The sequence below is a fragment of the Natator depressus genome, chromosome 27, assembly GCF_965152275.1.
Source record: "Natator depressus isolate rNatDep1 chromosome 27, rNatDep2.hap1, whole genome shotgun sequence".
Taxonomy (NCBI): domain Eukaryota; kingdom Metazoa; phylum Chordata; order Testudines; family Cheloniidae; genus Natator; species Natator depressus.
In genome coordinates this window covers 7,572,018-7,585,523 of record NC_134260.1, presented here as the reverse complement: position 1 = coordinate 7,585,523, position 13,506 = coordinate 7,572,018, and the positions used below count along the sequence as shown (strand labels likewise).

The following is a 13,506-nucleotide window of genomic DNA, read 5'->3' as shown; positions in this document are numbered from 1 at the left end:
TGTGAGGAGAAGTGGGAGGGGAGCAGCCCCTAGCCTGGACCCTCAGCCCAGCCCTCTCTGCACCTGGAAGGCAGGGGCAGCCTTGGAGAGCCAAGTCTCCTTCCTTCACCCCAGGGTCACTCGTGCTATGACCTGCCAGGGGACCCCCTTGGCCTGCTCCTCTAGAGGAGGAAGCTGCTCTCCGCTGTGAGGAGACGGAGACGTCTCCCCTAGAGCCCCCTCAGCCTCAGTTTGGGCTCAGCACTTGTACTGGTCTTTGCTGTGAAGCGGGATGAGGTCGGGAAATTCTGGAACTAGATCTGCTGGGCTGCTCGAGGCGGAAGGACACTGCTCCCAGCCAAAGCGCTCAGTCTCAGTGATTAGCCAGCACAGGAGTCTGTGAGTTACCTGCCCGGGAGGAGTCAGGTCCTTCTCCTGCAGCGGCATGCATGGTGAAGCGGGCTCCGTGCCCCTCAGGCCCATGCTGTACATGGCCAGGCTGTGGGAGGACGGCGAGATGGGGCTGTACGCGGGCGGCACTTGGGACACCTGGCGTTGCAGGAGCTGGAGGATTATATTAATGTCTGAAGACATCCTGGACTCCAGCCTGTGGGACAGATCAGCCAGCGTTAGCACGGTGCATCCCAGGGCCACCCTCTTTCATCAGGGGCTTTGCCTGGGCAGTGGGCTTTGTTTGGGCTGCACTGAGCAGGCAAAGTGTCTGGGACCCCAGTGTTAGGATGGCTAATGCTAACCAAGAGTCTCGGAAGAGAGACAAACTCAGATCTTAAACCAATCACTATTGGGATCACGCTGGGCAGATGAGCTGGCTATTTCTTCCACATTCCTCTGAAGTGTCTGCTGCTGGCCACTGTCTGAGCCAGGATGCTGGGCTAGACTCTAGATGGAGCCCTCAGCTGATTGAATCCAGTCTGGCAATTCCCACGTTTTGTGGATTTACGCTGTTATTTATGCATAAGCTTTCGTGAGCAACAGCTCACTTCATCGGATGAAGTGAGCTGTCGCTCACGAAAGCTTATGCTCAAATCAATTGGTTAGTCTCTAAGGTGCCACAAGTCCTCCTGTTCTTTTTTGCAGATACAGACTAACACGGCTGCTACTCTGAAACCTGTAATTTATATTACAGTAGCAATTAGAGGCAACTAGAGCGGCGATCAGGCCCCATTGTGCAGCCACAGAGTCAGAGACAGTCCCTGCCCCAAAAAGCATACAGTCTAAATAGACATAACAAAAGGAGGGAGGAGAAAACAGAGGCCCGAGAGAGGTCAAGTAACGGCCTCAAGGAAGAGAACCCAGGTGTCCTGATCCTAATCCACTGGGCCACAATGCCTCTTCAAGAGCCAGACCCAAACCAAGAAGCCAAACTCCCAGGAGGGCTGGGGAAGGCTGGCTGCAGATTTAGCTCTGGACTTTGGGGCTCTCCCTATCTCCATGTGGGTCTGGCAGGGTGGAGTTCTGGGACCCCTCTCTGGATAAGAATGTCTGAGAATATTCCTACGATCATATCACAACCCAAAGGGACCATTTTTTTAGAGAAGTAAATGAAAATGAAAAGACAGGCTAGGGCCCTTTTTCCGATCTCAGTGGAGCCTGGTGCTATCACTGCGTGGCCAGCAGGGGGTGTATCAGACTTCCTTGGCATAGCACTGGGTTGTTTTTATTGAGTCAGTGAAAAAACGGCTGAGTGACACAGGGCACATACTCCTTGGACCCAAAGTGAGGCACCTAAATCTACACTTAGGCACCTAGATAAAAGTGGCCTGATTCCTAGAGGCACTGAGCACACACAACTCCCACTGCACCGAATGGGGGCTGCAGGCAGCCGCTGAAAATCATGTCTTTATCGAGTTGCTTTCACACGGATGTAACTTTTGGTCCCCAGCGGTGGAAATTCCAGCTGCACTATTGAAGCGGCAGGTCTCACCGATCTGGGCTCCTTTCCCTTCTCCTTCGAACGCTGGCCCCTTCCTTACATTTACATGGCAACTGTCTGTCGCCAGTGACTGACTTCGCGAACACTTCACCTGCCCAGGATGGTCGAGCAGGGGGAAGGCGGCAGCTTTTCATGTAAGCGAACGGCGGCAAATGTTCATGCAAAGCCTTCAGTTCCTGACCCTGTGACTGAAATCCATGGGAGCCGCTGTAACTAAATCCAGTCTGGGCCCTGCTGGGGAAATACTTTAGCCGCTGCTCCCAGATGTCACCACTAATCACAGGAGGGCAGGAGCTCTAAGGTTGAGACTTGCTTGCTGTTTAATAGCAGGATGCCCCACGGCCATGCAATACCCAAAGTAGCCAGCAGGGAGAGCCCATGTCACATCACAGAGCTTTGTTAAAGGGCCCTGGTCGATGTGGGTCTTTTAAAGGGGGCAGGGTGGGGGCAGATGCCACTCACATGGGCGCTGGCCCAGAAGGGGCAGCACCCTGAGAAACTCAAGTGCTGCAGGAACCCAGGCTCCGGCCTCGGAGGAGCTGCACTCACCTGCTGAGCTGAGCCTGCAGGAGCTCCAGTCGGGATTCGATCTGACCCGGCCCGTAGTCCAAGCGCAGAGGGTTGGCCCGGGAGTTGTGGACCAAGGACGCGTGTGGCAGGGGCTCTGGGTGGAGATTTGGCTGTCTGTCCTCCCAGAAGGCGAACATGTTTGGAATGTCCCTGGGGGTGGCTGCAAAGAGGCGAGTTCAGAGCTGCTGTTAGAGCAGACCCGATACAACCCCCCGACCCCGGCATCAGGAATTCCCAGTCAGCAGCCCCCACCCCGCAGTCCCAAACAAGCTCTCCACGCTGCAGCACCTCTCCCGCCCTCCGTCACACACCAGCCCGGCAGGGCCTGGCAGCAGAAGGGCTGCATCAGCACCGTACCCGTGGGGGTGGCTGGGGAGGGCCCAGGTACTCCCTGCAGCCCGAATGGGACACAGAATCCAGCCCCAGAGGCTGCCTGCGCTCTGCAGGGGGGCCGGGGCAGGCATGCTGCGGGGAGAGAGAGCGAGGGGCAATGGCAAAGCCCTGTGTGTAGGGGCAGAGCAGCCGCGGGCGCTGCTGGGCTGGGGTGTGAATTACCCCAAGGTAAGGGGGAAGCAGGCTCCATGACCCCTCCCGCTCCAAAGAACCAGAGCTCAGCTCCTGACCCACCCCCGCAGCAGGGTTAGACAGACAGTGGCAGGCTTACCGGGGCAGGTGCAGATTAACTCCACCAGGACGTGGCCGGGGGAACCAGGGCGAGCGCCAACCTGGTCCTGCAGGAGGCCCTAGGAGCCGCCAGGCTGGGGTCAGCTTAGGCTGAGGTTGGTGTTGTGACACCATCACGCTCTGGATTCCCCACAGCGCTAGACCCTAGGCAGGGCCATGTGGCCTCACACAGAGAATGCAGGTTTTGGCTGGAGCGGGGTTGCTCCTCCCAAGGGTCCTGACTTGCTTCCATCTCCTGAAGACAGACACTCTGCCTTCTCCCTCCCACGGCGCCCCCCAGGGGTCACACTCGAACCCTGGATGCTGGTCAGCCCCCGAGGGGATGAGGGTTAACGGGGCCAAGAGGATCTCAGCCATCTCCCCTCGCTGATAGCCAGCACTGGGGCCCCCCCAGCTCCCAGCAGCGCCCCAAGACACAATCACCGCTACCCGCGTAGGACAGGCTGTCGTCCGCCCCCTGCTTGCCGACATCGGTGCCACTGGCGTTGGGGGTGACCTGGCTGAGCATGGCTGGAGCAAAGTCGTCCTTGTCGGAGTCAGGGGAGGGCTCGGCCTGGGTGGGGCTGGGGGCCTTGGCCTCCTCGTCGCTGGTCTGCGAGCAAGGCGTGGGGCTGCTGCACAGGTCGTCCCACTGGTCCTTGCTGAGGGGGCCCTGCAGGTTGGTGAGCTCCGAGTAGGTGTGGTACTGCTCCGCGTCCGAGATGCCCGTGTCCAGCCCGTCCAGGTCTGCGGGGCGGGGGTGGGAGGGGGGCGCAGACAGGTTAGTTCAGACACACCAGGGCAGCCCCTTCAGACCCCATCCCCACTGTGATGCCAAGGGGCTTCAGGAGCCCACGAGAGAACCATGGGGAGCTTTGCCCAGCTTCATGGGGATGAGGGGGAGGAAAGGGCTGGCGGGCCCCTGCCTTGCGGGGGCTGGATGGTGCCTAGCACCGGTGAACAGGAGAGGCCGGCTGGTGCCCAGGGCTGCCTCACGGAGGGGGCCAGGCCAGCCAACACCATGTCTCAGGGCGGGCACGACGTGATCCAGTCAGTGCCCTGCTCTGCCTCATGGGCAGCGGCCTGGGCCCTGCTGTGCCAGCAGCAGATAAGCTGGTAAAAGCCCCCTGCGAGGCACCGCTCAACCCCCCGCCCTCCCACCAGTGCTCCTGCTGCAGCACTGCCGGGGGTGGAGAGCGGGCTGCCCCCGGGCGCTCAGCTGTCAGGACCCTGCCCTGGCAGGGCGCAGGCCAGCTACCTCCCCTCGCCACAGCCCTCCACAGGCGCCAGACACCCAGACCCACCCTGCGCAGACCCGCCCCAGGCCCTGGCAGGGGAGTCGGGGCGGGGGAGAGACCATCGCTCTCTGAGTCAGGGGCTCAGATTGGCTTGAACCAGCTCTGGCGCAGCTGAGCCCAGTCCCTCCTGTAGTGCCAGTACCACGGGGACAGGGGGCGCTGCGGAGAGGGGGCCCGGGAGAGAAGCAGATGGAAGGAGAAGGCGCTGGGGGGCAGAGACGGCTGTTCACTCCCTCCCCGTCCTGCCCAGCAGCTGGCACAGAGTGGGCACAGCGCGAAGGGGAACGAGGAGCCCGAGCCTGGCCGGCTACGACTCACCGGTCTTGGGGGGCCTGCAGAGGGAATGCTTGCGCCGGCGCACGCGGCGATAGGTGCAGTCGTACTCCTCGCTGAGCGGCGAGCGGGGGATGCTGTCCGCCTGCGAGAGAAGAGGGCACCGAGCGCGGGAGGGGACTGTTAGTGCAACTCAAAGAAACCTTGGCCGTACGGTGAGCCCCTGGGGTGCCTCTCTGCAGGCCTTGCTCCCAGTCCCCTCTCCCCAAGCCCACCGGCAGGAGATATGGAACTGGACCCTCCTGAGCCTGGTTCAGTCTGATGAGAGACCCCCGAGGCTCTGTGCCCTGGGGGGATGGTACAGTGTGAAGGAGGGCAGATGCGGGTGCCCCGGGACATTAGTGGAGTTAGGGGGCTCTCTCATACACTCATCAGCCAATGTGTCTGGAAAAAAACAAACAAACGGTGGCAGCCAATCAGATCGCTGAGCAGGATTTAACGATAAAATACTCCAGAGCCTTCAGCCAATCACAAGTTTGATTGTTCATAAAAGCAAGGACTTCTCTGAATAAGCTCGTCTGAGATTGGCTGAAGGCTTTGGAATCCCTTTTTTTTTCTTAGCAATCTGACCCACCGTCTGATACCCAAAGTCAATTGGACGTAAGCATGTGGTTAAAAGTTCACAGTACTCTTCTGGATTGGTGCCAAAGTCATGACGTTTACATGGTGACGTCATCACATGACACAATCAGCATGCAATGGCATCACCATGGCAATGCCATCTATATGGGACAGTGCCCTTAGTCACAGTGTTGTAACAATGCGACCCAAATCACATTATGTCAAGACCAGAGAATCACGTCATGACAAGACCATCACTGCACATTGCAATAATGTGACGTGACGCATCGTGACAATGAAATCATGTCCTCACTCAAACCATTGTGTCACATCACAGTGTAACACTGTGACACGACATGGTGTCATGTTGAAACAATACCCTCACATTACATCACAATGTGAAACAATGCCCTCACGTTGTGAGAACAGCATCATGTCAAAACACGGGACAGTGGCACCATGTCATGAGGCAACATGTCATAGCAAAACATCATCATGTGACACATCATGATGCCACCATGTTGACATGTAGCCACACTGCACCAAGCCATGACGACACCACGCTGTCATGACACAACGCTGTCTTCTCACAACAAAACGGCATAGTTTTATGACTCTGAATGTCTCCCATACTCCTTCTCATCACACCCCAACATCAACACGTCTTGCTGGCATAGTATTGCAACATGATGACCTTGCATCAGCCTGAAATAACCTTTGAGATATTTTAATAGTGCTGTGGTCCTGCAAAACTGTGGTCGACGGGGGTTAGCTGCAGGACTCATGGATCCAAATTTCCAAAAGAGCTCAGGGCCAGATTTCCAAGCTCTCAGCACCTACAATCAAGGCCAGATTTTCAGGAGGTATCAGCACCTAACATGCCCTCATGGGCTGGGCTCTTGTGAAAATTTAGGGCCAAAATCATGATGTTCACAATCCCCATGGGGAGTGCTGAGCTTTTCTCAAAATCTGGCTCTTATTGACTCGAAAGCAATTAAAAACTCAGACAAGCTTTGAAAATGTAGCCCTTGGTGCCTAGCAAACATGTGAATGACCTGAGCTAGGAGCACAGAGCGCTTGTCAATGTATGCTCCCCAGCACCCTTCCCTCCGGTGGCCCTCGGCCCCTTTCCTCCCCAGCGATTTGGATGGGGACAATTTGCAGCAGCTGTCTCTGTTCTCCTAACTCTCCACACCTACACCTGAGACTCACATCTCTCAGGTTGAAGGTTATCTCTAAGTTGCTCCAGAAGTTGTCGGAAAAGGCCGGGTACATATCCAAGACCTCCAGGAGGTCCTCCCGCTGGATCTTATGCAAGTCGCAGTAGGTCAGTGCCCGGACATCCGCATTGGATTTCCCAGGCCGGGCGTAGAGGCTGATGGGCTCCCCAAAGATGTCGTTCTTCCCTGTGCAATGGAGAGAGGCTCATGAGGGCACTGGTGGTGGAGTCGTCCCCAGCGGCTCTAAGGCTTCTAGAAAGATTGCTCTGCTGACGTCCTGATTCACTAGGCAGTCTACATCTGTGTCCTCCTCTCCTCCTGCTTCCCACCTTTCTCTGCGTCCTCTCCCCTGACCAACTCACTAGACACCTCTTGCTCGCTGCTTTGCACCTCCTGCCACGCCTCCCTTCTTCAGATCCACCCCACCCCAAGCCTCCTGTGCCAATCCCTTTGCTACTTGCCCTGTGGCTGATCTTTGTAAACTCTGTAGGGCAGGGGCCTTGTCCGTTTAGGTGCTCTGTGACATGCCATGCATGGGCCTCTCGAGGGCTCTAACACTGAATTAGAAGACTGTCCCCCATTAGGCCAGGAGTGCTGAAATTCACCAGCACTCGCTGAGGTCACGACATGCGAACCTCACGAAACTGTGACAGTCAAGTCAGCTTTGTAGCGTAGTCCTCAGCGCTCCTTTCCGCGGCGGCTGAGTCCAGGCCAGGACGCTGGGTAGACCCTATGTGGAGACATGGGGCAGCATGGGCTGGGAGCTAGAGAGAACCCAAAGGGTCTGTCTGTGTCCAGCAGCCTTAAGAAAACCCCCCTTGGAATTTGTGACAGCTGAGTCTTGGCTTTCCTCTGCCCACAGGGACAGGACAGGATGAAACATCGGCAGATGTAAATGCTCCTCCCAACTCCCAGAGCCTCTTGGGTTTGGAGGGCCGGGAGAACAGGCCTCCTCTTTCACGATCTCTGATGCTTCCTGCTTTAGGCTGTGCCAGAGCTGCCACAAGATCAGCCGTCTTGTGCGGGATTGCTGTGCTTCTGGCCCTTGCCTGCAGGGGGCAGCATTCTGGGAAAGAACAGGGTAGGGGGTGGAGGAGTTGGGACCCGCCAGTTTCTTCCCAAACCTAGAAAGAGGCGGAGTCCAGGGGTCTGAGCTGGGTTCGCTTCGATTCCGATTTGATCTGAGCTGGTTCCTCCACTCCTTGTCACAGCCAGGGGTGGACTGAGACTAAACCGGGTACGGATCCACCCAGCTGCTGGCATCTTCCAAACACACCCTCCCAGCCTCCTGCCTTCTCCCAGCCCTGGTGGATGCTTCTTCCCAGCCCCTCTGCAGCAGAGAGAGGATCTGGTCTTTCCTCCCTGGCCTTGGCTCATTCTCCCAAATGAGGCAACACTGGATGCTAGTGGAAGCCTAGAGTTGGGGAATGGGAACCAGCTCCCTCCTCTTTGTCCCCAGACCTTGTTGGGGAGAGTCTCACACCACCAGCTGAGACTCATTGCCCGAAGCAGGGAGTCATCAGGGGAGTGGGATGGTTCTCTGCTTTCTTCTGGCAGAGCCCCTTCCCCCTCCCTACCTCCCCCCGCCGCCCCCCCCCCCCCGGCCCCTGGAAGGAAGGACTCTTCCACCTAGGATGGCCACCACAATGTCCTCCCGGAGAATCTCGATGGAGCCGCGGGAGATGAAGTAGAGGGTGGTGAGGACATCCCCATAATGCACCAGGGTGTCTCCGGGAGGCGCGTGGGTCGTCTTGAACTTCATGGCCAGGGCTCTGAGGCAGCCCTTGCTGGCCCCCCGGAAGGCCCTGCAGTTCTGGAGAAGGGTGCGGTTCAGATGGAGGCAGATGTCAGCCTGCAGGCATTCAGGGAAGCCTTTCAGCACCTGCACAGGGAGGAAGGGGCAGCCAGTCACACAGCAGGCCCAGAGGGAGAACCCCACATCCCCCACCCCCTGCTGTCCTATAGGCAAGCACAGACTGGGCTTCCCGTATGGCAGTTACATCAAGAAAGGGATCCAAGCCACAGCCTCTGCGCCGGACACGGCCAATGACCACAGACTCTGTCTGTAATGGGACAATCCAACCCGTCGCTCGCGGCACAATCCCCAGGCATGGGCAGGAGACTTCAGCTCTCTCCAGCTCTCTGGGACGCGGGCTCTAATGGGATGTGCTGAGAGGCGGTGGGGCTGGGAGTCAAGACAATTAGGTTTTCTTCCCAGCTGTGGAAGGTGGTGGGAGCCAGAGGGGTAGAGAGTGTGTGGGTGGGTGGGTCAGGAGAACTCTGAATGGTCTGTGGCAGCCCCAGGATAAGGGGAGCAGAAGCCCCCCCCCTTCAGTCCCCATGCTGGGCCCTGCACTGCGAATCCAGCCCTCTGGGAGCGAGTGAGCCTGGTACCTTCCGTAGAAACAGCACAAAGGGAACTGGCCTGATTTTAGGTGAGGTCACTTTATAATAATCTAGTGACTCATCCAGCTGGTGCCTTCATGATTTTAGAAGCTGCCTCCTCACTGACTCCCAAAAAACAAATAAAGACACTTGGGAAATTCCAAACCCCAACATGTTGTTTAAAAAAATAGTAAAAGTGACAGTCGCTTGCAGTTACCCCCCCTTCCTTTACAGACCCCACGCCCTGAAAAGAAAGGACATGAATAGCGAGGAGCATCCAAAATCTCACCAACCACACGACAGACACCTTATCGTGGATAACTGATCACCAACCGAATATGAGTCAACACTGTGATGCAGGTGCGAAAAAGACTAATATCGTTCTGGGCTGTAGTAACAGGAGGGTCGTATGTAAGACATGGGAGGTCATTGTCCCCATCTACAGAACAAGGAGTAATGGTTTCAAGTTGCAGTGGGGGAGGTCTAGGTTGGATATTAGGAAACACTATTTCACGAGGAGGGCGGTGAAGCACTGGAATGGGTTACCTAGGGAGGTGGTGGAATCTCCATCCTTAGAGGTTTTTAAGATCAGGCTTGACAAAGCCCTGGCTGGGATGATTTAGTTGGGGTTGGTCCGGCTTTGAGCAGGGGGTGGACTAGATGACCTCCTGAGGTCTCTTCCCACCCTAATATTCTACTATTCTATGATACTCGGCACTGGTGAGGCCTCAGCTGGAGCACTGCGTTCCAGTTCTGGGCACCGCTCTTTAGGAAAGATGTGGACAAACTGGAGAGAGTCCAGAGCAGAGGAACAAAAATGATCAAAGTTTTAGAAAACCTGACCTCTGAGGAAAGGGTAAAAAAACAGGGCATGTTCAGACTGTAAAAAAGAAGCAGATAACAGTCTGCAAATATGTTCAGGGCTGTCAGAAAGAGGACAGTGATCAGTTGTTCTCCATGTCCACAGAAGGTAGGACAAGAAGTGATGGGCTTGATCTGCTGCAAGGGAGATTTAGGTTAGACATTAGGGAAAGTTTTCAAACTGGTCGGTAAGCTCTGGAATAGGCTTCCAAGGGAGGTTGGGGAATCCCCATCTCTGGAGGTTTGTTGGACAAATGCCTGTCAGGGATGGTCTAGGTTTACTTGGTCCTGCCTCAGTGCAGGGGTCTGGACTTGATGACTTCTCAAGATCCCTTTGAGCCACAGGCCGACTCCGTGGGTGCTTCGGGGCTCAGGCACCCATGGAAAAAAAAACCCAGGGGGTGCTCAGCACCCACCAGCCACCGCTGTTCGGCGGCGCCGACAATCAGCTGTTGGGGAGGCGCCGCGATCAGCTGTTTGGTGGCAGTGGGAGGCGCGTGGGGGAGGGCAGAGAGCAGCAAGCGGTGGGCGGGCGCCTTGGGGGAGGGTTTAGAGTGAGGGCAGGTCCTTGGGGGAGGGCTGGAGTGGGGGCGGGGCCTTGGGGAGAGCAGGGGTGGAGCAAACCCAGGGAAAAATAAAAGTCATTTTAAATTCTCCTTTGCCAGGATGCCGGCCAACAAACTTGACAACGATGAGGTAGCTGGTGCGGTGAGACCAGTGCCAGTTATGCCAACCAGTATGGCCTCACAAATTCCCTTGTGTTCCCGACTGGCTATATCCACCAGCTGTCTCTTGTCCTGTGCTTCGATTGGAAGCTTTTGGGGAAGGGCACCATCCTTTTGTTCTGTGTTTCTACAGCACCTAGGGCCACGGGGTTCTGGCTCACGACGGGGGCTGCAGGCGGCTGCTGCAGCATGGAGCAGTAAGGTGCACATTAGTGACAATATTCATCACGCCAAAAGCCAGCCCCCAGATCTATACCGAATTATGCCATCCATTGGTAAGGAGACACACCATCCTAATTAAACTCTACAGTGTTATTCTCAAGAAGCCAAATGACAAGTGGGTTGCCATTATGATCAGACTGCCAACTGATCAGTAGAGCAGATAATATTTCCCATGTAATGGTATTTTCTTAAAAGTAAATATAGAGGAACTGGACTCTGGATAACAAAGAGCAGTAACACAAAACGCTCCTCCAGCGATTGCTGGGTCAGAGTTAGACCCACATTTATGGAACTGTGCGGCCCGTGGCAGCCACCTAGGGAGAGGTGGGCTTCAGAGCCCAGCTTTGTTAGTGCTGTAGCGTGAGCCCTGCTAGCCCGAGTCTCTCTGCCATGGGCCGCCGCTGGCCATGTAGCCGTGGCCCATAAGAGCCATGGGGTTTTGTGCTATGCGGGTGGTGGGAGAGTTAGCACAGCCTTAACTTGTCTTGTCTTTGCTCTTGAACGAGTGGGTCGTGTGCGCCAGGTGGAAGGTGAGCACGTTGCTGTCCCGTAGCAGGCTCCGAAGCGCTTCCCGGGCCCGGTGTAGGGGTAGAGCTCCATGGGGACTGGGTTAGAGGTGGGAGGCGGGGCTGGGGGAAAACATGGCTTCCCTCCCATGGCTCCAGCTAGTCCTAGTGACTGTGGGAGTCTGACCTTTCTTCTCAGCCAGTGGGCTTGGTGCGACCCAGGGCGCTCCCCCTAGTAACTGGCCCAAGAGTCCCCTAGTCTTGGGCTAATGACTGAACAGCAGGCTAGGAGTCAGGAACTCCTGGGTTCTATTCTTGGCTTTGACACTAACTCACTGTGTGGCCTTGGGCTGGTCACCCGCCCCCTGGCTCTGTGCCTCAGTTTCCCCATATTGAAAATGGGGGTAGGGATACTGACCTATCTCACAGAGCAGCAGGGTGAATAATTAGTTAATATTTGTATAGCACCTTGAAAATATAAAGCACTCAGGATTACTATGAGAAACAGATCCCAGCCACAAAGTTTGGTGTGCTCGGACTTGGGGTTTGGTTTGGCTCATTATAATGCAGATGGACCAGAAGCAAATTTTGAATCAGGATCTGAATTCTTCCAAAGCTGAGGTGTGTCCGTACCTAGCATTCTGGCTTCGGCCCATCCCTAATTATTAGTATCAATGTCTAATCTAATCTATTTTCTTCAGTAATATCATGTGGCTGTGAGTTCCTCTGGTTAATTACATATTGTGTTGCTTAGCTTCCATTTTGCCTTGACCTGGTGCTTGTCAGGGTGAAATTCTGCAAGCTAACCCGATGATGTCCCCAGCGAGGGGAATACATTCCTCTCCTGAGAGGCGAGATGGACTCTTTTTTTATAATTGACTGTCCTCTCTTCTCCTCAGGTTCACAGCACCACGTTCTGGGTGCCTAGTGTCTAAGGTGGAGGGCTTCTCCTGATGGCCAAGGCTCATTCTTCCTCAAAGGAGTCTGAGAGAAGGCCCTTCTCTCATAATGCTGCTCTCCCATTGATCCCCTTCGCTCCCTCATCGCGACCTTTCCAGATGCTAATTAAACTGGACTGAAGTTTATTTAAATGCCGTCCTTTCCCTGTCACCCAAAGCACAACCTGCTTTGCTTAGCAACCAGCGGTGCAGGGAGGAGGCTGGATCGATATGAGCTCCAGAGCCTATCCCCAGCACCCAACGGAAACTGACGCTGGAGCCCCCAGCGCATAGCCGTGGCCTTTCAGTTCAGCTCCAAACCATAGGCAGCTCAGCACGCAGCCTGCCATCCAGCCAGGGAAAGCCTAGGATAGCACACCCTACCCTCCTCCCTTCTCTTGACCTCCCCAGCCACCAAGCTAAATAGTAGATATCTAGCTAGCTAGCTAAATAATGGGTCTGCCTGGAGACAGACGGACCCAGTGCTCATTCACACATGGCTTCAATCAGAAACCCAAGCGATACTGACGCGATCTCATCTTGCCCTGCTTTCTTCCAGCCCGAACTGAAAGCACTGGTCCTCGGACAGAGGGAAGTGGAGATGGGCTTGGGATTCTTCAGGGGGCCCACCACGGAGCTGGGAGCCATCCCAAGGCAAGGAGCACCATAAGTTGCCTTCCCGTTTCCCTCCCCATGGATGCCTCAGGGTTATTGGCAGGACCCGGGACCCAGATCCCTGCCTGGCAGCAGCTCAGCCCCGTGGGGGAGGCAGTTCCCCTCTCATTAGCCAGGCACTCACCGCGTTCATGTCGATACCGTTGGTGTAGGACCAGGCGTGCTGGAAATACTCCTCCAGGCGCTGACGCAGGGGGTTGGGGATCTGGTGGAAGCGGATGAACTCCTTCACCCTCAGCATCTGGGTGTGGTAGCGGGCCGTGCCCGAGTACAGGCGCTGGATGATGGCAGAGACGTTGCCGAAGATGCTGGCGTACATCAGAGCTGCAAGGAGAGGGCTGGGGTCAGGGATCCCGCAGAAGGGATCGACCTTTGGTGAAGCCAGGGTTGGAGCTGCTCCTGGGTGCCGTGGCGGAGATTCCCTCACTCATCCCTCGCCCCACTAACAGCAGCTCCAACCCCCTCCTGGCTGCCTTCTCACCAAGACACCTGATCCCCTCCCGCGGCCCCCACGTGTCATGGCTGCTTGCCTTGCTACTGCAGGTTCCCAGCCGCAGGGGGTCATGGATGGCGAGGGGGACTCATGCTGGGGATCAGGGGCATGTCTGGCAGCGGG

The 13,506-nt window shown here is 56.2% G+C and overlaps 1 protein-coding gene and 1 long non-coding RNA gene across 2 annotated transcripts in view; one reads left to right on the top strand and one right to left on the bottom strand.

The window, feature by feature from the left end:
* Nucleotides 1–13,506, bottom strand: part of KCNH6 (potassium voltage-gated channel subfamily H member 6) — a 101,122-nt gene that overhangs the window by 2,234 nt on the left and 85,382 nt on the right. The window contains exons 7-13 of the mRNA XM_074940826.1: nucleotides 13,015–13,214; nucleotides 8,208–8,460; nucleotides 6,571–6,764; nucleotides 4,783–4,882; nucleotides 3,617–3,913; nucleotides 2,483–2,663; nucleotides 388–586 (exon numbers count right to left, since the gene is read on the bottom strand). Of these exons, the coding sequence (XP_074796927.1) occupies nucleotides 388–586; nucleotides 2,483–2,663; nucleotides 3,617–3,913; nucleotides 4,783–4,882; nucleotides 6,571–6,764; nucleotides 8,208–8,460; nucleotides 13,015–13,214 (1,424 nt within the window). The remainder of the gene's footprint in view (nucleotides 1–387; nucleotides 587–2,482; nucleotides 2,664–3,616; nucleotides 3,914–4,782; nucleotides 4,883–6,570; nucleotides 6,765–8,207; nucleotides 8,461–13,014; nucleotides 13,215–13,506) is intronic.
* LOC141978612 (uncharacterized) overlaps nucleotides 1–13,506 on the top strand; it is a 25,046-nt gene extending 11,540 nt beyond the window's left edge. Inside the window, exons 2-4 of the long non-coding RNA XR_012636407.1 lie at nucleotides 9,198–9,323; nucleotides 10,490–10,824; nucleotides 12,775–13,506. This is a non-coding gene — a long non-coding RNA (uncharacterized LOC141978612). The remainder of the gene's footprint in view (nucleotides 1–9,197; nucleotides 9,324–10,489; nucleotides 10,825–12,774) is intronic.